At 32.5% G+C, this 17,123-nt stretch overlaps 1 protein-coding gene across 2 annotated transcripts in view; it reads right to left on the minus strand.

The window, feature by feature from the left end:
- LOC120417727 (potassium voltage-gated channel protein Shaw-like) overlaps positions 1-17,123 on the minus strand; it is a 203,128-nt gene that overhangs the window by 65,509 nt on the left and 120,496 nt on the right. For both annotated transcript variants that reach the window (XM_039579880.2, XM_039579881.2), the window contains one exon: positions 6,624-6,773. In XM_039579880.2, coding sequence (XP_039435814.1) covers positions 6,624-6,773 — 150 coding nt within the window. The remainder of the gene's footprint in view (positions 1-6,623; positions 6,774-17,123) is intronic.

Raw genomic sequence — 17,123 nt, forward strand, 5'->3', positions numbered from 1 at the left:
GAAATTATTGTATCTTTTATTCGTGTTTCGTATATTTTGTTTCATTCTGTGCATGATGATAAGTGAATGCGGGATTCACTGTTTGCTTCGGTGCAAATGCATAATTTAAACCAGTGTGACGGATGACTTGCACCGATATAATAAAGAGACTTGAAAATCTTGTTTGCATACCACATTTATGGTTCAGACATGTATGACAATTTGGGAATTATCAAAACTAGACATGAAGGATGGTTTCGAAATGCTGTTAGAAAATGGTTAAAATACCGTTCTGTATATACAGTGAGTCAAATATTTGTCCGTACCCCCCCGTACGGAAAATGTTTGTGATATAAAAGTACATAAAATTCGGCTAAAGTGCCATGTTTTATACATCAATCGACGCGGCAGAATGTCCTCTTTAAGACACTGTCATTGGATTTGCAAAAAACTTTTTCTTAAAAAATACAAAAATAGTTTACTGAAAAAAGTAAAATAAAGAGGTCAAATAATTGTCCGTACCCCTAATAAAAGTACAAAATCTGATCGATTTAAGTGAATTCATTTATGAAATGTTGTTTCTGTGTCAAATACTAGTACCTCTAGCCAGTTTGTGACAACTTTGAACTTGTGATAACTTTGTTTAGTTAGTTTATATTAAAAATTGGATTAAATTTAGTATTTTATGTAAAACTTATCAAAATATTAGTTTATAAACAACTATTTTTATAAAATTGCTATTTTATGTTGTAAGAGTCTCTATTCAACAAGTTTAAACAATATTTGTGCGAAATATACATTGTTTTCATCATTTTTATTGACATTTTTCGACCAAAAATACTGTTTCGGAACAATACCGTTAAACAATCCGGATTGTCCCGGAACCGGTTTAACCCCTCGGAGGGAAATTTTGTGGTGGTCAGATAGAGGACAAAAAAACCCACCTCTTGCAATTTAAAGCATCCAATTTCGTCCACTACAGCCCGATTACGAGTCCCTAGTCTGAAATTTGAAATTTTCACTTTCCGTACTGAGAATTTCTGTACCGTCCTGGGACAGAATGTTTTGCTTGGGGAATTTGAAAATTTCAAATTTCAGACTAGGGACTCGTAATCGGGCTGTAGTGGACGAAATTGGATGCTTTAAATTGCAAGAGGTGGGTTTTTTTGTCCTCTATCTGACCACCACAAAATTTCCCTCCGAGGGGTTAAACCGGTTCCGGGACAATCCGGATTGTTTAACGGTATTGTTCCGAAACAGTATTTTTGGTCGAAAAATGTCAATAAAAATGATGAAAACAATGTATATTTCGCACAAATATTGTTTAAACTTGTTGAATAGAGACTCTTACAACATAAAATAGCAATTTTATAAAAATAGTTGTTTATAAACTAATATTTTGATAAGTTTTACATAAAATACTAAATTTAATCCAATTTTTAATATAAACTAACTAAACAAAGTTATCACAAGTTCAAAGTTGTCACAAACTGGCTAGAGGTACTAGTATTTGACACAGAAACAACATTTCATAAATGAATTCACTTAAATCGATCAGATTTTGTACTTTTATTAGGGGTACGGACAATTATTTGACCTCTTTATTTTACTTTTTTCAGTAAACTATTTTTGTATTTTTTAAGAAAAAGTTTTTTGCAAATCCAATGACAGTGTCTTAAAGAGGACATTCTGCCGCGTCGATTGATGTATAAAACATGGCACTTTAGCCGAATTTTATGTACTTTTATATCACAAACATTTTCCGTACGGGGGGGTACGGACAAATATTTGACTCACTGTATATACAGAAGGGTCAATCTGTAAAAGAATAGAAAAACGTTACCTAATCCACCCTAAGGTGGTTGAAGCCTTCTTCATATTAATATTTTTTATTTGATACGGTTGTTAAATCTTCAATCTTTTGGGCGAGTTGAAAAGGTTGATAAGATTGTCAGATCTTCAATGTTTTGGGCGTTTTAGAAAGTTCTTTTAAATACCTTTCTTAAAATGTATAACATGGGTTTTCTTACAAAAACAACCGTTTTAACAATCTTCCGGACTTTTGTTAAAATAATATTTTTATCATAACTTTTAAAGTACCGTAAAACGGGGTGACTTTGATAGCCGGGGTGACTTTGATAGGTTTGCGATTTTTCCGCAATATGAAGAGTACAATTAAAATACGTAAGGAATGGTTCAGAAACATACTGACCGTGATAGAGAAGTGTTCAAAGTACCTCATGAAGAACTTTTCATAAATTTTTGAAAAGTTTATAAAGTTAGTTAACTATAGTTAAGAAAATGTGGATGAAAGTCATTATTTTAAACTTCTCAAAGTGTCATGATTTTCTCAATGAACATGATTTTTAATCGGAAAACGGAATGCATTTTCGGATTCTTTGGACAATTTTCCACTAGGAGAAGGTTAAATAAGTTTGTAAATAATAAATAATATGTGTTTTTGAAACACAATTAAAAAAAATCTCCAAATTTATAGGCAAATTCAGTTGAACAAATTTCATGTAAAATGTGAAAACTTGTGATTCGTGCTTCGAATTCAGTTTAAAATGCAATATAAATCGATAATTTTATAAACAAAACTATTTTTAACAAATTTCAGGCAAAATTCCGACTTTTTAACAATTTTACCTAAAATTTATATGTATTTTGTTAAAAAGCTTATAAACTTAGTTAACTTAATATAAACATTGATTTTTTTCTTACAAACTATATCAGCTACTTAAGTGATGGTACATTTAACGTACAAATAAAGTTTGAACATCTTAAATATGATTTTAACAAGAAAAACTATGACTATCAAAGTCACCCCGGAATTAAAACCAAGAATTTTTAACGTAACTATTTTTCTAAACACTATTGAAAAAACTTTTTTTCCAAAATAGTGCATGGACTTTGTGTGGCCTACCCCAGTACATGTTTTAAAAATAATAATCTTGAGAAAAACCTTACCTGTTGGAAAATATTCTAAAAACAAATTGAAATCCTATCAAAGTCACCCCGGTTTACGGTACTTTACAAAACCTCATAATATAAATTATGGTCTTGTAGGACCCCAAGATGGATCAAACGAGACCCGAATGGTCCAAATCGGTTCAGTCAGTTTGGAGATAATCGAGTGCATTTTTTTCGGTGCACGGACTTACAGACATACACACGCAAAGACATTTGCTCAGAATTTTTGAGTCGATATGTATACGTGAAGGCAAATAGCCTCATATTGAAAATTCACTCAAAATGTACAGCTGTTCAAATATTTACGTACCATTTTTTTATGTACAGCTGCCAAAATTGTATGGAGACTTGTATGGGTGAAAAAATGACACTAAATCTTGTTTAAAAAAATAATCTCATAATCCGTTTTACAATTTGTTAATATCTCTTAGAAGACAAAAATCTTTTGACTTTAAGAGAAGTATGCCACCAAGTTAGGGTAGTACAAATATTTTTAAAAGATGTTGTCACTCTCCTCCCACCCCCATCGTCAAAATCGGCATGAAAAATCGAGGGGAAGAAAAAAATATTTCTTCGAAATACTTTAAAATTTCAATAGAAATGAAAATGCGTTTAAAATCATTTTAAGCATGATTGAGTCATGCAAATATCTTTCAAATTTTTGAAAATATTTCATGTACAGTACAGTTACATATTTTTTTGGTAGAAATTTTTGATTACATTTTTTGAAGACTAGTAATTTCAAAACAACTAGAACTTGTGTAAAATGCATTTTAAAACACATTTTTTGTCATTCAAATGTTAAGACCATGCCTTTTTATTTCAAGTTTTATTTTATTTTTCCCTCCTTTTTCCTACCTCAGACCATTGCAGAGTCGAGGGACAAAACCTTTATTAATTTTTGCATCGGTTTTATGATTTTAAATAAAAGGTGTTTTTAGAAAAAAAAATGTTACAAATAAAAATTATTGACATTAAAATTTGAATAAAATCTGCAATCAAAAAATACTTAACAGCTTTTGTTGCAAAGTACGTAATTTTCAAGATAAAGCCACTTTAAAGTAAACACTTTAAATTAGTGTCCATGAGTGTCCACAAAACTTTACATTGAAAGTTGGTCCATTAGTTGCTTAGACATTGACATTTAAAGTTGGAAGGCTGTTTGGGTGAGACTTAGACAACTTTAATTTATCATGTATTTTTTTTTTTATTTTATCTCCTATACCTTAGCAACCTGATAACCTATTTTTAATGTTTCCTAGGCAAATTTATAGGCTATTTGCTGAACTCTTTAAAATTAATGTCTTCAGAAATGAGCACTTCTTTATAAAACATTGATTTTTTTTTCATAATTTTAAATCAAACTTTAAGTGGCTTTATCTTCGAAACGGCACACTTTATAAAAATGTCTTCAATAAACTTTTTCATTGCAGACTTGATTTAATCATATAATCTGGGGTACAAAACTCGATAAAAATACATCTGTTTATTAATTAGGCTGGTACAAAGATTTATGAAAGTTTTTTATCACCCCTTTTTCAAAATCGACTAAAAAAATCAGGTCAAAATATAAAATGCATTCCCCTGCGTTTAGAAAAAAATTGAGCATGTTAGGGTTTATTAAACAATCTTTTGAATTTTTGAAATTTTTCGATGCACAGCACCGCAAAAAAAGCAAAGGGACAAAAAATATTGTTTGTCAAAAAATATAAATGGTTTACTTTTTTAATCTATAATAAGTTTAATGAGTCTTATCATCCTGTACAAAAAAAATACTACTCATGGATTTTTGATATTTTGCCACCAGCTTGCATGGAAACCGTCCATAGTGCAACTTTGCCAAAAACAATTACAACAGAAAATTCCTCTAAATGATCTAGATTTTCAAAAAAAAAAATCGTATCATTTTTTAATGGACAGTTCCAAATGCACAAAAGGCATAGGCATAGGGTATAGGGCATAGGGTAGAGGACCCAGAAATCGCCCACTTTATAGTGGCAATCTAGGAAATTTGATGAGAATTTAATGACAATTTATGGTTTTTGGTTCTATTTGTTGTAGAACGTTGATAAACTATTTAATTTTAAGTTTCCACAAGGTTTTTATCATTTACATGTTCATTTTTGATAAATTTTTGCGTTTTAATAAAGTGCCCTGAAGAGCCTATTTTCGCCCCCCTAAATCCAATTTTCGCCCACCCTTGGAACCAGTTTTCGCCCACAACAAAAATCAAAAAATCAAATGAAATTATGGCACAAAGCTAAACAAATATGGTCTCCTATTGATACACAACATGTTCCCGAAGCTCAATTTCATTGATGTGCACATATTTTGTCGTATTATAAATTGAGGTTCAAAAATCCTAGGAGTTTTTTTAAAGATATCCTACTTAAACTAAAACTAAAACAAGTTCTCACTCGTACAAAAATATGACTAGATCAAAAATCGTGATAGAATTCATGTGTCTCTATTCACCCAAGATAAGGGCATACAGGTAATGTTGTGTTGTTGGTTTAATTACGGGAACTTTAACCCCATGGGTCATTCGCTCCCGAATTGACTCAATAGAAAACTTCGAGTACCTCTTAAATAAAAATATTAAAGCACATGTGCTATTTTGAAGGATATTGTGTAACTACTTTTCCCTCCTTTGTTCAATTTGATCTACTAAGTACCAGTAAACTCTTACCACGTTTGAACTAGGTGTCCCATATCTGAGTTTAGGTTAATTTTTGAACTGATGTTTTTACCAAAACATCCTAATGAATAGAATAAAAAAAAATGATTAATTAACCTTTAAATATAATCTAGAATGATCTAAATATATTTTCAAGCACATTTCGCTGCGATTTGACTAGTTTTTATGTTAAACGAAAACTGGTTCTAGATAAAATCTGAAAACACAATACTAGATTTCGCCCTGAGCGAAAATTGGATCTCATGTTATTTCATGACCCCAGAAATCGCCCACTTTATTTTATTGAAATAACCTTTGGTAAACTTTTAAAACAAGTAAATCACTAGATTTTCATGAAATTCAGACATGCAGTGAAGCAATGATTTATTCATATACATTATTTTCGGACAAAATGAGTTGTTTTCCCTCATCAACATTATTACCCGCTGTAGTCGAAATTGACAAAAATATGGCGGCTGCAATAAGGATTTTTTTTTGAAATGTTTATAAAAACTTAATAAACAATAGAAATTCGCTAGGAAAATTTCAATTAGAGCTAGAAATGAATGAATTTGTAAACCTGCATAATAAAATCAACCAAAAAATGGTATAAGTTAGCTAAATACAGAATAAATCCAGTAGGTAGGCGAAAACTGGAGCAGGGCGAAAACTGGGTCCTCTACCGGGTCGTGGAGAAGGCCAAAATTTCGTAGAATCTTACTTAACCTCATGCATAAAAAATACGAAATTTTAAACGAAAGTCCCTATGCTTAAAGGTAAGATAGAAAAGATATCAAACATCCGAAATTCTTCTAAAAACTGGTGTACAAAATGAAACCAAACTTCCTCCCTCGATCAACTGTTATATGACGAAGTGCCAAACGAAATGTTTAAACTAATCATCTCATCCAAGTTTCGAGTTAACCACTCATTGTTCACGTCATAATCTGTTTACAACGGAAACCACCCTGAAATGTGTGCGTTGTATACTCACCGGTAGTAGTTGAGCACCTGCGCAAACACCCCCGGGTGCCGGTCGAAGAAGTACTCGTTCAGCACCGGGTCGTAGTTGGCCAGGGCCTCGGTCAGCCGCGACAGCCGAGTGGCCGGAATCTTCTTGAGCGTCGCCTTGTACGTCTCGTATCTGGGTTGGCCGCCATGATCCAATGCAGTCCAGCGATGAAAGCGCCATGCCAAAGATAGATTTTGAAAAAGTAGAAGAGAAAAAAAATGAGTCATCTTTTCAAACAACTTTTAATAACATGACCGAAATACACCAGGGGTGGAGGTTAACGGGAAAGGGGAGGTCAGAATAAACAAGGACTAGGTTAGTGGCTTTGACTAGCGAGAGGAGAGCTCAGCAGTGCACGACGACGACACAACGCAACGGAGGAAGAGTAAACATCATCAAGGATTCATACTTTAAACAATCCCAACGTGTTCGGTTGAAAACACAACTCCGGCTTACAAGAAGAACATTCCACACACCAGAGATGAAAAGTTGAAGTAAACTTCAATTTCGTTATGAGTTTATATCACAACCTCGGTGAACTTTAATACCTTAACCACAGCCAGCACCAGTCGGTGGTGTGGCAGGGGTTTGGTTCATACGTGCCGACACAACAAAACGTCGAATCTTGCTGCCAAAAGTTGGAACACCGCGCCATCCACACAGAACAAGAAGGTATGATAATGGTTACGGGTGGGGTGGGTATCATTCAACGCACAGCGCTTTTATCTGGTTGGGACTCGTTGTTGATCCTTTTACTTAGCAGTGACTGTGGTAGCTAGGGATGATTAAGTTGTGTTCTAATGTAAAACATCAATATTTATTACCTCTTGAATTTCAGTACCAACAATTTTATTTGGTAAATTCATAAATTCACATGTTGATTAATAAAAAAAAAGGAGATCCAAATGAGTATCTTGGGCAGTTTTCTTTTTAATCAAAATTTAATAAGAATAGAAAATTGCAAAATTTGAGTTATGCACATTTCAAAATGACCGATTCTTCGGCTCCTTTTCAAAAAAATTCCAAGTTTTTTTCAGCGTTTTGGCTGTAGTGGCAAAATAAAAGAAGAAACCCCCCAATGTTATTACATATTTGGAAAGATAATTGATTTTCCTACAAAGAAATATCATGCAGAGTGAACCATATAGTACCTGTGCTTCCCCTGAAATAAAAATGTAGCGTGACGGGACAACATCGTAAAACTAGACTTTTAAAAGGCACACTACAAAAATCGCTACAGTTTTGCCAGTTTGATTTTTAAAAACTTTTGCTCTTCTACACATTATCACAAATTAAAAAACGAATCTTTTGTTCCTTGAACTGAAAGAATTGGATGAAATTTGAATTTTTGTCAGCCATTTCTTTTCGTGACGGGACAACGAAAGGAGCAGATTTATGAAAAAACTCCTCTCCCGTACAATGGCTTGCAGACCACTTTTGGTCAATGTTCTTGGCTTTTAAGGTAAGAAAACGCATTTAAAGCACATTCCAATTATTGCATCATAATAAAAATGATTTTTTTCATATTAAAAATCATATTGAAAATTGAAAAATGTGACATTTTGGTGTAGCTTCGCTAAGAATCTGTCAAATGGCGTCTTTTTCGTCGTATTTTGGCTATAAAATTCATTTAAAAGGTCCAATTTTCGCTCTCTTGAAAGATAAATGTGTGTTTTGATAAGTTCTAAAAATGTCTACATAACGCCAACTCGCTACAACATCACTATGGGCCAACTCCATACAAACAGGCGGCCAAATTATTTTTTTGCTTTTTAAATGTTTTTTCAAACAAATTTGGGTAATTGTATGGTGTTGAAATGATATACGTCGATTTTTATGACTTTTCATGTTTTTCAATAGTGGATTGTTTATAATAAATAGTCTTTTCAAACATTTGCAAGTGCAAAAGAATTGCGTATATATTTTATTGCAAGTTTATATTATTAAATTATGGATAAGCTAATACATCCCCACTTTCAGGACACAACCCCTCCCTCCACTTTTTTTCACCAGCCCCCCCCCTCCCCTCCTCCCCACCAACAAAATTTTGTTAAGCGTAATAAATCCATTTTAAGTCAAATATTTATTATTTACTGCTGTGTGTTTCTTTTTGTGAGTCCATGCCATATAACTTGAGACCCACCGCCCCCACCCTTACGGGCATAATTGCGAAAATTTTAATTGTTAAATCAAATAACAGAAAAATTAATTTTATTCAAAATATTAATTATGAATTAAAACGATAAAATACAAAACATATTCTTACTAATCCTAATGCTCTTGTTCATGAAAATTCATTTGATTACACAGAAAATAATCAATTCTCGTAATCGTGAATTAAGTTCACGAATGTGAGAATCACGAAGGAATTTATTCATGAGTATGGTGCACTTGCACTATAAACGTGAATATATTCCTTCGTGGTTCTCGCATTCGTGAATTTAATTCATGATTTCGAGAACTGATTTTTTTCCGTGTATAGAGTTTCTGACGGCTTCAGGATATGTTAAAGGTACTTTTTATGATGTTTTGTACTAACCAACATAGAACTTAAATGTGGATCAGTTTCATGGATTGATCGCAGAAATTCATCATGCTAAGTAAACATTTTGCTGAATACTTTTTTCGGTATCAAACTGAGATTCTCCAGTTTCGCTTGAGAAACTTCGGTACGAATACCTTATTTTGACTAAAGTACTCAATTTTAAATGTAGGCAACAGAAAATTCTAATAAAGTCATTTCGAACTTTCTTCAAAATGGCATATCTCCGAAAACGCAAAAAATCGCAGGCTGGAAATATCAGCAATGTTAGATTATAATCCAATCTTTCAAGTGATCTTAGTTTCATGTTTAGCATCGGTTAGCAAAAAAAGTACTTGATTAACAAACACAAAAAAATAAGTTTTGTCAAAAAAATGCTCCAGTTATTCGATGAAAACTTCAGTTTTTGGTTTGGAAACAACATTTTATCTATTAATAGTTTCAAAGCTTATCTCATTACCTTTCCAACGATGTATAATTGTCCTAATAAAATATTTAAAATGGCTGAGCTATGTTAAAATTAAATAATCAGCCTTTTTTATGAAAAACGCTTGTTTTTTACTCCATTTTTTGACTTTCAGCTTGCGTATCTCCGTAATGAACAAACTTAGAGCTTTGAAAATTTGGATTTTTCTTAGTTAGAATGTTTACTTTCGAGAAAAAAATACCAAAAAATATTTGGAGATGGTCACTTTTTTGAAACTTGGCCACCCAATGTACCATAGTGCAACATAAGCCTGAGTTGATAAATTCAAAAAAAACTCATTTTTTCATAAACACCTCAACCTAAATTACAAAAATGGCTCTAGAAATTTCCCGTTTGAAGATACAGCGTTGTGCATTTCAGCAAAGTTACTCAGAATGGTGTTCCAACAACTTTTTTGATGACAACGAAGCGCTATCTTGTCATCCCGCCAAAATAAGGTTCTGAATCATCCAAAAATTTGGACCCTCCTTATGTCCACCTTACCAAAAGATGCCCCTATTGACCCTGATTATTTGTCTCGAAGAAACCAAAGCTCTAAATCTTAACATGTGGCCGCTATCAATTTTGTCACGCTAGATTTCGGTTTCGGACCACTGTGCATTGAAAAATGAAGTTGAAAAATTTGTAATTCAATAATTCATAACTCGATTTTTCGCACATTCTGGAAATTTCTGAAAAGTTGTCATTTGATGTTCCTTTAAAAATATTAAAACATAAAAAAAAATAAAAATCATATTTTTGTTTACCGTGTATCATATTTTTCAGTGTAGTTTTATCTATACCTACAACTTTGCCGAAGACACCAAATCGATCGATCGATGAGATTTTACAATTTTTTTGAAGCAAAATTTTGTCCCATGATTTTTTAGCCTTATTTTCGTCCATAATCGAAAAATAAAAATTATTGAAAATTGTTTCGATATCAACTCAATCTTTATTTATTTTGTTTTTTTTTTTAAGGAACAACTCTTAATAGAAATTAAAATTTAAAAATAATGCGCGTCAATCATATTCAAATTCAATTGTTTGTGTTTATTCGGATAAACTAATTCTCTACGAAATGTGCCAATTGTATGATGTTCTAATTCAAGGGTACCCAACCTTTTGGCCCTGCGGGCTAGATCTGATTTTTCTGAAGCAGTGGCGGGCCGGAATTAATATTTGATAAAAGTTGAAAAAGAAAACGCATTTTTTTTTAATTTTCTTATGATTCGGTTATTTTAAAGCAAATACATAAAATAAATAGTGTTGCATATATGATTCATATATCTTGATTTAAAAATGAAAAATTAAGATTACATAAAAAATGTGTTTATTTGACTTATTTTAATTTTTGCTTGTTTATAATTGTTAAGATATTGTTTTTGACGATTGCATTTCAATACATTATTTTATATAAAAAAAAATCAAATTTCAATGATCGTTGTAATTTTTTGAAGTTTTTGATATATTTTTCTATATTTTAAAAATATTTCCAGCAATCTATTTTCAGTATGAAAAATTTGATTTTTATGCTTTAAAAAAAACTTAGAGAAATATTATTTAGTCTCCCTTTATAAATTTTAAGACAACAATCCAAGATTTTTCATAAATTTCACAATTTTACGAAATGGATTATTTTGTTTTCCTTCACAATGTTTCTGTTAAAAAATATCAATATAAAAATTATAAGAACTAAATTTAAACATGAAGAATATTCTTATAATATGTTAAAATTTGATCTCAAGCTTATTTTTTTAATTCAGACAATAATTTTATTTATCTAATACTTCATGAACAGCCTTAAGGGCCGGTCATAGAAATATTTTAAAATGGTTTGGTTTAAATTGGTTTCACGGGCCGGACGTTGGGCAGGCCTGTTCTAATTGTTACATATTTGTTATCCTTAGAACTATTTTTCGCAATTTAAAAGTCAAAATTTTAGTTTTTGCTATTAAGCTTGATTAAAAAAAGGTCAAATCATAAAATCACGTTTAAAAAAAAAATTTATCTGATTTTTTTAAATGGAAATTGCAAAGATTTTTACGTTTTACCAAAATTTAACCATCAAATGCTTTAATTGAAAATGGTGAGTTTTATGAGAAAAAATTCAAGAACTTTTAGCTTGCAAATTGATTTTGATTTTATAATTTTTTTTTTTTTGCTGTGCTTTGTATTAGGGCTGTTTTATAATTACCTTGATTTATTATTCCCATATTACCATGAAATTATCGCTGAAATGAATTTCTTCATTTATAAGAAAAAACAAAAGCTATGCATTAATGGATTTCTGCTTTTTATTGCAATTTTCAAACATATACAAAATACTTTCGTAGATTTAAAATAACAAATAAATGAGCATGAGCATGAGCATGAGAGACCACCCATGGTTGTCCTTCTCCGTTGCTGAACAGAACCGTAATATCCTTTCAGCACTACTGATCATAGGCTTCGACTATCAAGTGGTATTTCCCTTATCAACAGCATGTATGAATGCGCTGAAAAGATAAAACACCATGATTTCCAGAGCAAGATCAGTTGCGAATAGGTAACAGTCATTGGCCACCAACGGCGCCCGCCATGTCAGTTTGTAGATCTCGATTTTAAGGGACGGGAATGTTAGTTAGCGCAGGTTGCTACTAGGGCAGCTGATTTACTCTGTGCTTACACCCCACGAGCGCCAGGAACCTGAAAACTTGTTAGTAGGATAGGGTGTTTGGTCAGGATTCATCATAGAAGATGATGATGCGACCCAAAATCATAGTGTTTGTTGAAAGGTATTATGTTTTATTCTCAAGGACTTTCGTAGATTTAAAATTACAAATAAATTCCAACAAATTTAAATGAAATATGATACGAAAAATTCAAATAAAGTGCAAAATAAGCATAATTTATCATTTTTTGATGTAAATTATGAAAATTGATGTTTTTTCATGAACTACGATAATTCATGGAAATTTCCGTATTTTGCAATAAAACCTTTTAAAAATTTAGTATTTCACAATGAAAACTCTGATAATGTGAAATATTTTATCGTTTGATACCCGTGTTGAAAATAATTTAAATTTGATATTTATTTTATAACAAACTCCAATCAATTAATTGTGAATACGAAAATTCTTATTGTTTGATACCTATGTTGAATATTATGAAAAATTGAGAATTTTCAATAAAAACGGTATTTTCAGAAAATGCACACCAAGTTTTGCATAGTTTTTACGGAAATAAAAAAAATATTTTCTATTTGTGAAAACTGTAATGAGCAACTCTCTACGAAATCGGCCGATTTCGACCATTTTTATTTTTTCTATTTTTTGATTTGTCTCAAACTTTGTGGGGGCCTTCCACATGACCAAATAAGCTATTTTGTGTCATTGGTTCACCCATACAAGTCTCCATACAATTTTGGCAGCTGTCCACACAAAAATGGTATGTAAATATTCAAACAGCTGTAACTTTTGAGTAAATTTTCTGATCAATTTGGTGTCTTGGGCAAAGTTGTAGGTATTGTTGAGGAATTTTGAGAAAAAAATAGGTACACGGAAAAAAAATTTGCAGATTTTTTAATCAACTTTTTTTTTCACTAAAACTCAATTTCCCAAGATCTGTATTTTTTGATTTTCGAGATTTTTTGATATGTTTTAGAGGACAAAAAAAAATCCGCAACTTTTGAGCTATAGAGAAACATGGTCAGAAAATCTGACGCCGAGTTATGATTTTTTGAAAAAATAGTGATTTTTGGAAAAAAAATCGAAGTTTCATTCAAAAAAAAGTTTGACATTATTTTTTAATGCAAAATTGAATTTGCAATCGAAATCTGTAAAGTATTTTTTGATAAAAAGCTCCGTTTTCATGATATAGCCACCGAAAGTTTGATTTCAGCGAAATATTTGCAGTTTTTCAATTTTTAAAAATAGTGACCATGAGTGACAATTTCTAAAAATATTTTTTTTGAAAAGTTCAGAAAATTAGCTATAAAATTGTCTAAGAGGCATTGAAGATTGAACATCGGGTTGCTGAGATAGAGCCGCTTTAAGAAAAAGAAACACGAAAATTGAAGTTTTCTAAATCTCACCAAAAAACCCACCATTTTCTAATGACGATATCTCAGCAACTAATGGTCCGATTTTCAATGTTAAAATATGAAACATTTGTGAAATTTTTCGATCTTTTCGAAAAAAATATTTTGAAAATTTTTAAATCAAGACTAACATTTCAAAAGGGCGTAATATTCTATGTTTGGTCTTTTAGAAATGTTAGTCTTGATTTAAAAAAAATATTTTTTTCGAAAAGATCGGAAAATTTTACGAATGTTTCATGTTTTAACATTGAAAATCGGACCATTAGTTGCTGAGATATCGTCATTAGAAAATGGTGGGTTGTTTTGGTGAGATTTAGAAAACTTCAATTTTCGTGTTTCTTTTTCTTTAAGCGGCTCTATCTCAGCAACCCGATGTCCAATCTTCAATGCCTCTTAGACAATTTTATAGCTAATTTTCTGAACTTTTCAAAAAAAATATTTTTAGTAATTGTCACTCATGGTCACTATTTTTAAAAATTGAAAAACTGCAAATATTTCGCTGAAATCAAACTTTCGGTGGCTATATCATGAAAACGGAGCTTTTTATCAAAAAATCTGTAAAGTACTTTTCGATTGCAAATTCAATTTTGCATAAAAAAATAATGTCAAACTTGTTTTTGCATAAAACTTCGATTTTTTTCCAAAAATCACTAATTTTTCAAAAAATCATAACTGGCCGTCAGATTTTTTACCATGTTTCTCTATGGCTCAAAAGTTGCGGATTTTTGTCCTCTAAAACATATCAAAAAATCTCGAAATTCAAAAAATACGTATTTTGGGAAATTGAGTTTTAGTGAAAAAAAAAATGATTAAAAAATCTGCAATTTTTTTTTCCGTTTACGTATTTTTTTCTCAAAAGTCCTCAACAATACCTACAACTTTGCCCAAGACACCAAATTGATCAGAAAATTTACTCAAAAGTTACAGCTGTTTGAATATTTACATACCATTTTTGTATGGACAGCAGCCAAAATTGTATTGATACTTGTATGGGTGAACCAATGACGCAAAACTGCTTATTTGGTCATAGGGAAGGCCCCCACAAAGTTTGAGCCAAATCAAAAAATACATATAAAATCCATTTCCGGTTTTGGTAGAGAATTGCTCTAATGTTTAATTTAAAATTTTGCATCTTTTTCAAACCCATGTTGCAAATTATGAAAAAATAATTAATTTCATAAAATACAGCATTTGAAAAATCAAGTACTTATTGTTTGAAATTTACTCCATTATCTTAAAAAATCATTTAGTCAATAAGCTTGTTGAACTATTTTTAATACTACACAACATTATGTTAAGTACGAAACCAAACTCACGCAAATTCAATTACCAACTCTTCATATCCAGCACTTTGCCTTCCCCATTTCCAGTACATTTCAGATAGCAGACCTGCCCTGCGCAAGCATATCTGCCATCGAATTCCACCTTATTAAAAAACTTTTGCATCAATTACACACTCGGTAATCATCGAAGGTGATAACAAGACAAAGTTTCTCTTTCCTTCGACAAACAAACATTACGGAGAGTAGTCCCAGCGGAGGGAAATTGGAAGGCAAAGTCTAAAGTCAAGACAAGGTTGTAATTGTGCACATTGAAAATTTGACTATTTGTTTTAACTTAAATTATCCTGACAGTTGAGTAAGCACAGATTTTTTCCTGAACAGCTAACTGTTGCATAATTAAACATTAATTTGCATTTTTAACTGTGCCCCAAATGAGGGTTGAAGTGTTGTTAGTTTCACCAACTTGGCTCTGCCGTGTCACCGACACGCACGACATGCAACAAACGTTACAACCTTGCGTACTCTGCTGTACACGTGGCCCCGTCCCACCTGTGGACTCTGTCCTTCTGAGGAAGCTTCCGTGCGCCGGTGGGAGTGCAGGGGGTTTAGTTGACAGCAGCACATCTCAAATTAAATACAAACAAGCCGTGAAGCAGAGTTGCTCTTGATTGGATGAAAGGACGTTTCTAAAGTCGGTGAGATTTGGGCTTTTGAAAGCTTGTTTTTCGAGGAAGGTGTTGATGGGAGAGCTTGGAGACAGAAGCATATTCAGAAGTTCTTGATTTCAAAAGTAAGAAATATTCAGCTTGACTTGATTACATTTTTTCTACTTTGCATTGTATGATTTCTATGGCAAATGAGTTATAGTTAAGGGGTTTTGATCAATTGTTTTCTCAATGTTATGAATACAAAAATCAAAATGTTGAAACATCTGTGTACATAACCACTTCCGTTTGTTGAAGGCAAATATTATTTTGAAATTGAATCGGATGGTGTACCATGTGCCAGCTTAGATGACTATATCGGCGCAATTTTATATTTCAAAGTTGCAGTTCAAAAATATTTGACAATTATTGTTAAAGGGACTCAAATATTTATCTACATCAATTAACCTATGACATTAACATATTTATCAAAAAGCGAAATTATAACCACATCAAACAGATAACAGCCTACAGAGCCAACTCGTGGAATTTTTATGAATTTTATTGAACCAGCTGGAATGTATTGACTACTACTTTGAATATTTGTTCGATAGCTATAAAACATCCGTTCATTCAAACCACCATTCAGTCTTCTTGGAAACTTTCAGCAAAAGCAATGGCAAAGATATCAACCGCAATCATAACCCTCATCGGAGTGTCCTGCCTGTGCCAGGTGGCCACGGCCGTCACTAGCCAAGAAGTGAACCGAGTCCTCGCCGCAACCGGTTATCGACAAGTCAACGCCAACCTCGCCGGAGTCATCGCCAACGGCATCAACGGGATGACTTCGGATCGTAACGAGGTGGCCATGTTCCTGGCGCAGGTCATCTACGAAAGTGCTGGATTTCACTATCGGGAGGAAATTGGAGGGGCCAGCAAGAAATATGCTCCGTACTATGGACGTGGATACATTCAGTTGACGTGGGACTACAACTACCGGGCTGCGTCGCGAGACATTTTCGGGGATGAGCGGTTAATGCGTGATCCGGGTCTGGTGCAAGGGGCTGGAAACTCTAATATTACTTAGGAATACTTAGTATACTAACGATATTCCAGTATACTTGTTAGTATACTAACTGAAAAACAATAAACTGTAGTATATTAAGATACTCTCAGTATATTGGTAAGTATACTGGCGATATGTAAAGGAAATAATAAGTACACTAACATATACTTTGATATACTGGTTAACATAATACTTATAGCTCTAAGAGTTTCCAACCCCTTGGTCTGGTGTCACGTGATGTTAACCTGTCGATGCGAGTGTCCACGTGGTTCTGGGTGAAGAACGTTCGTCCGATGGGTGGTGTTAGGCAGAACAACTTTGGCCTCACGACCAGAGCCATCTGGGGAAATCCCAAAGGAGGTTCTAGCAATCCGGTGTCCATCAAGCGATATGAGATGTA

The sequence above is a fragment of the Culex pipiens genome, chromosome 2 (genome assembly GCF_016801865.2).
Source record: "Culex pipiens pallens isolate TS chromosome 2, TS_CPP_V2, whole genome shotgun sequence".
NCBI lineage: Eukaryota > Metazoa > Arthropoda > Insecta > Diptera > Culicidae > Culex > Culex pipiens.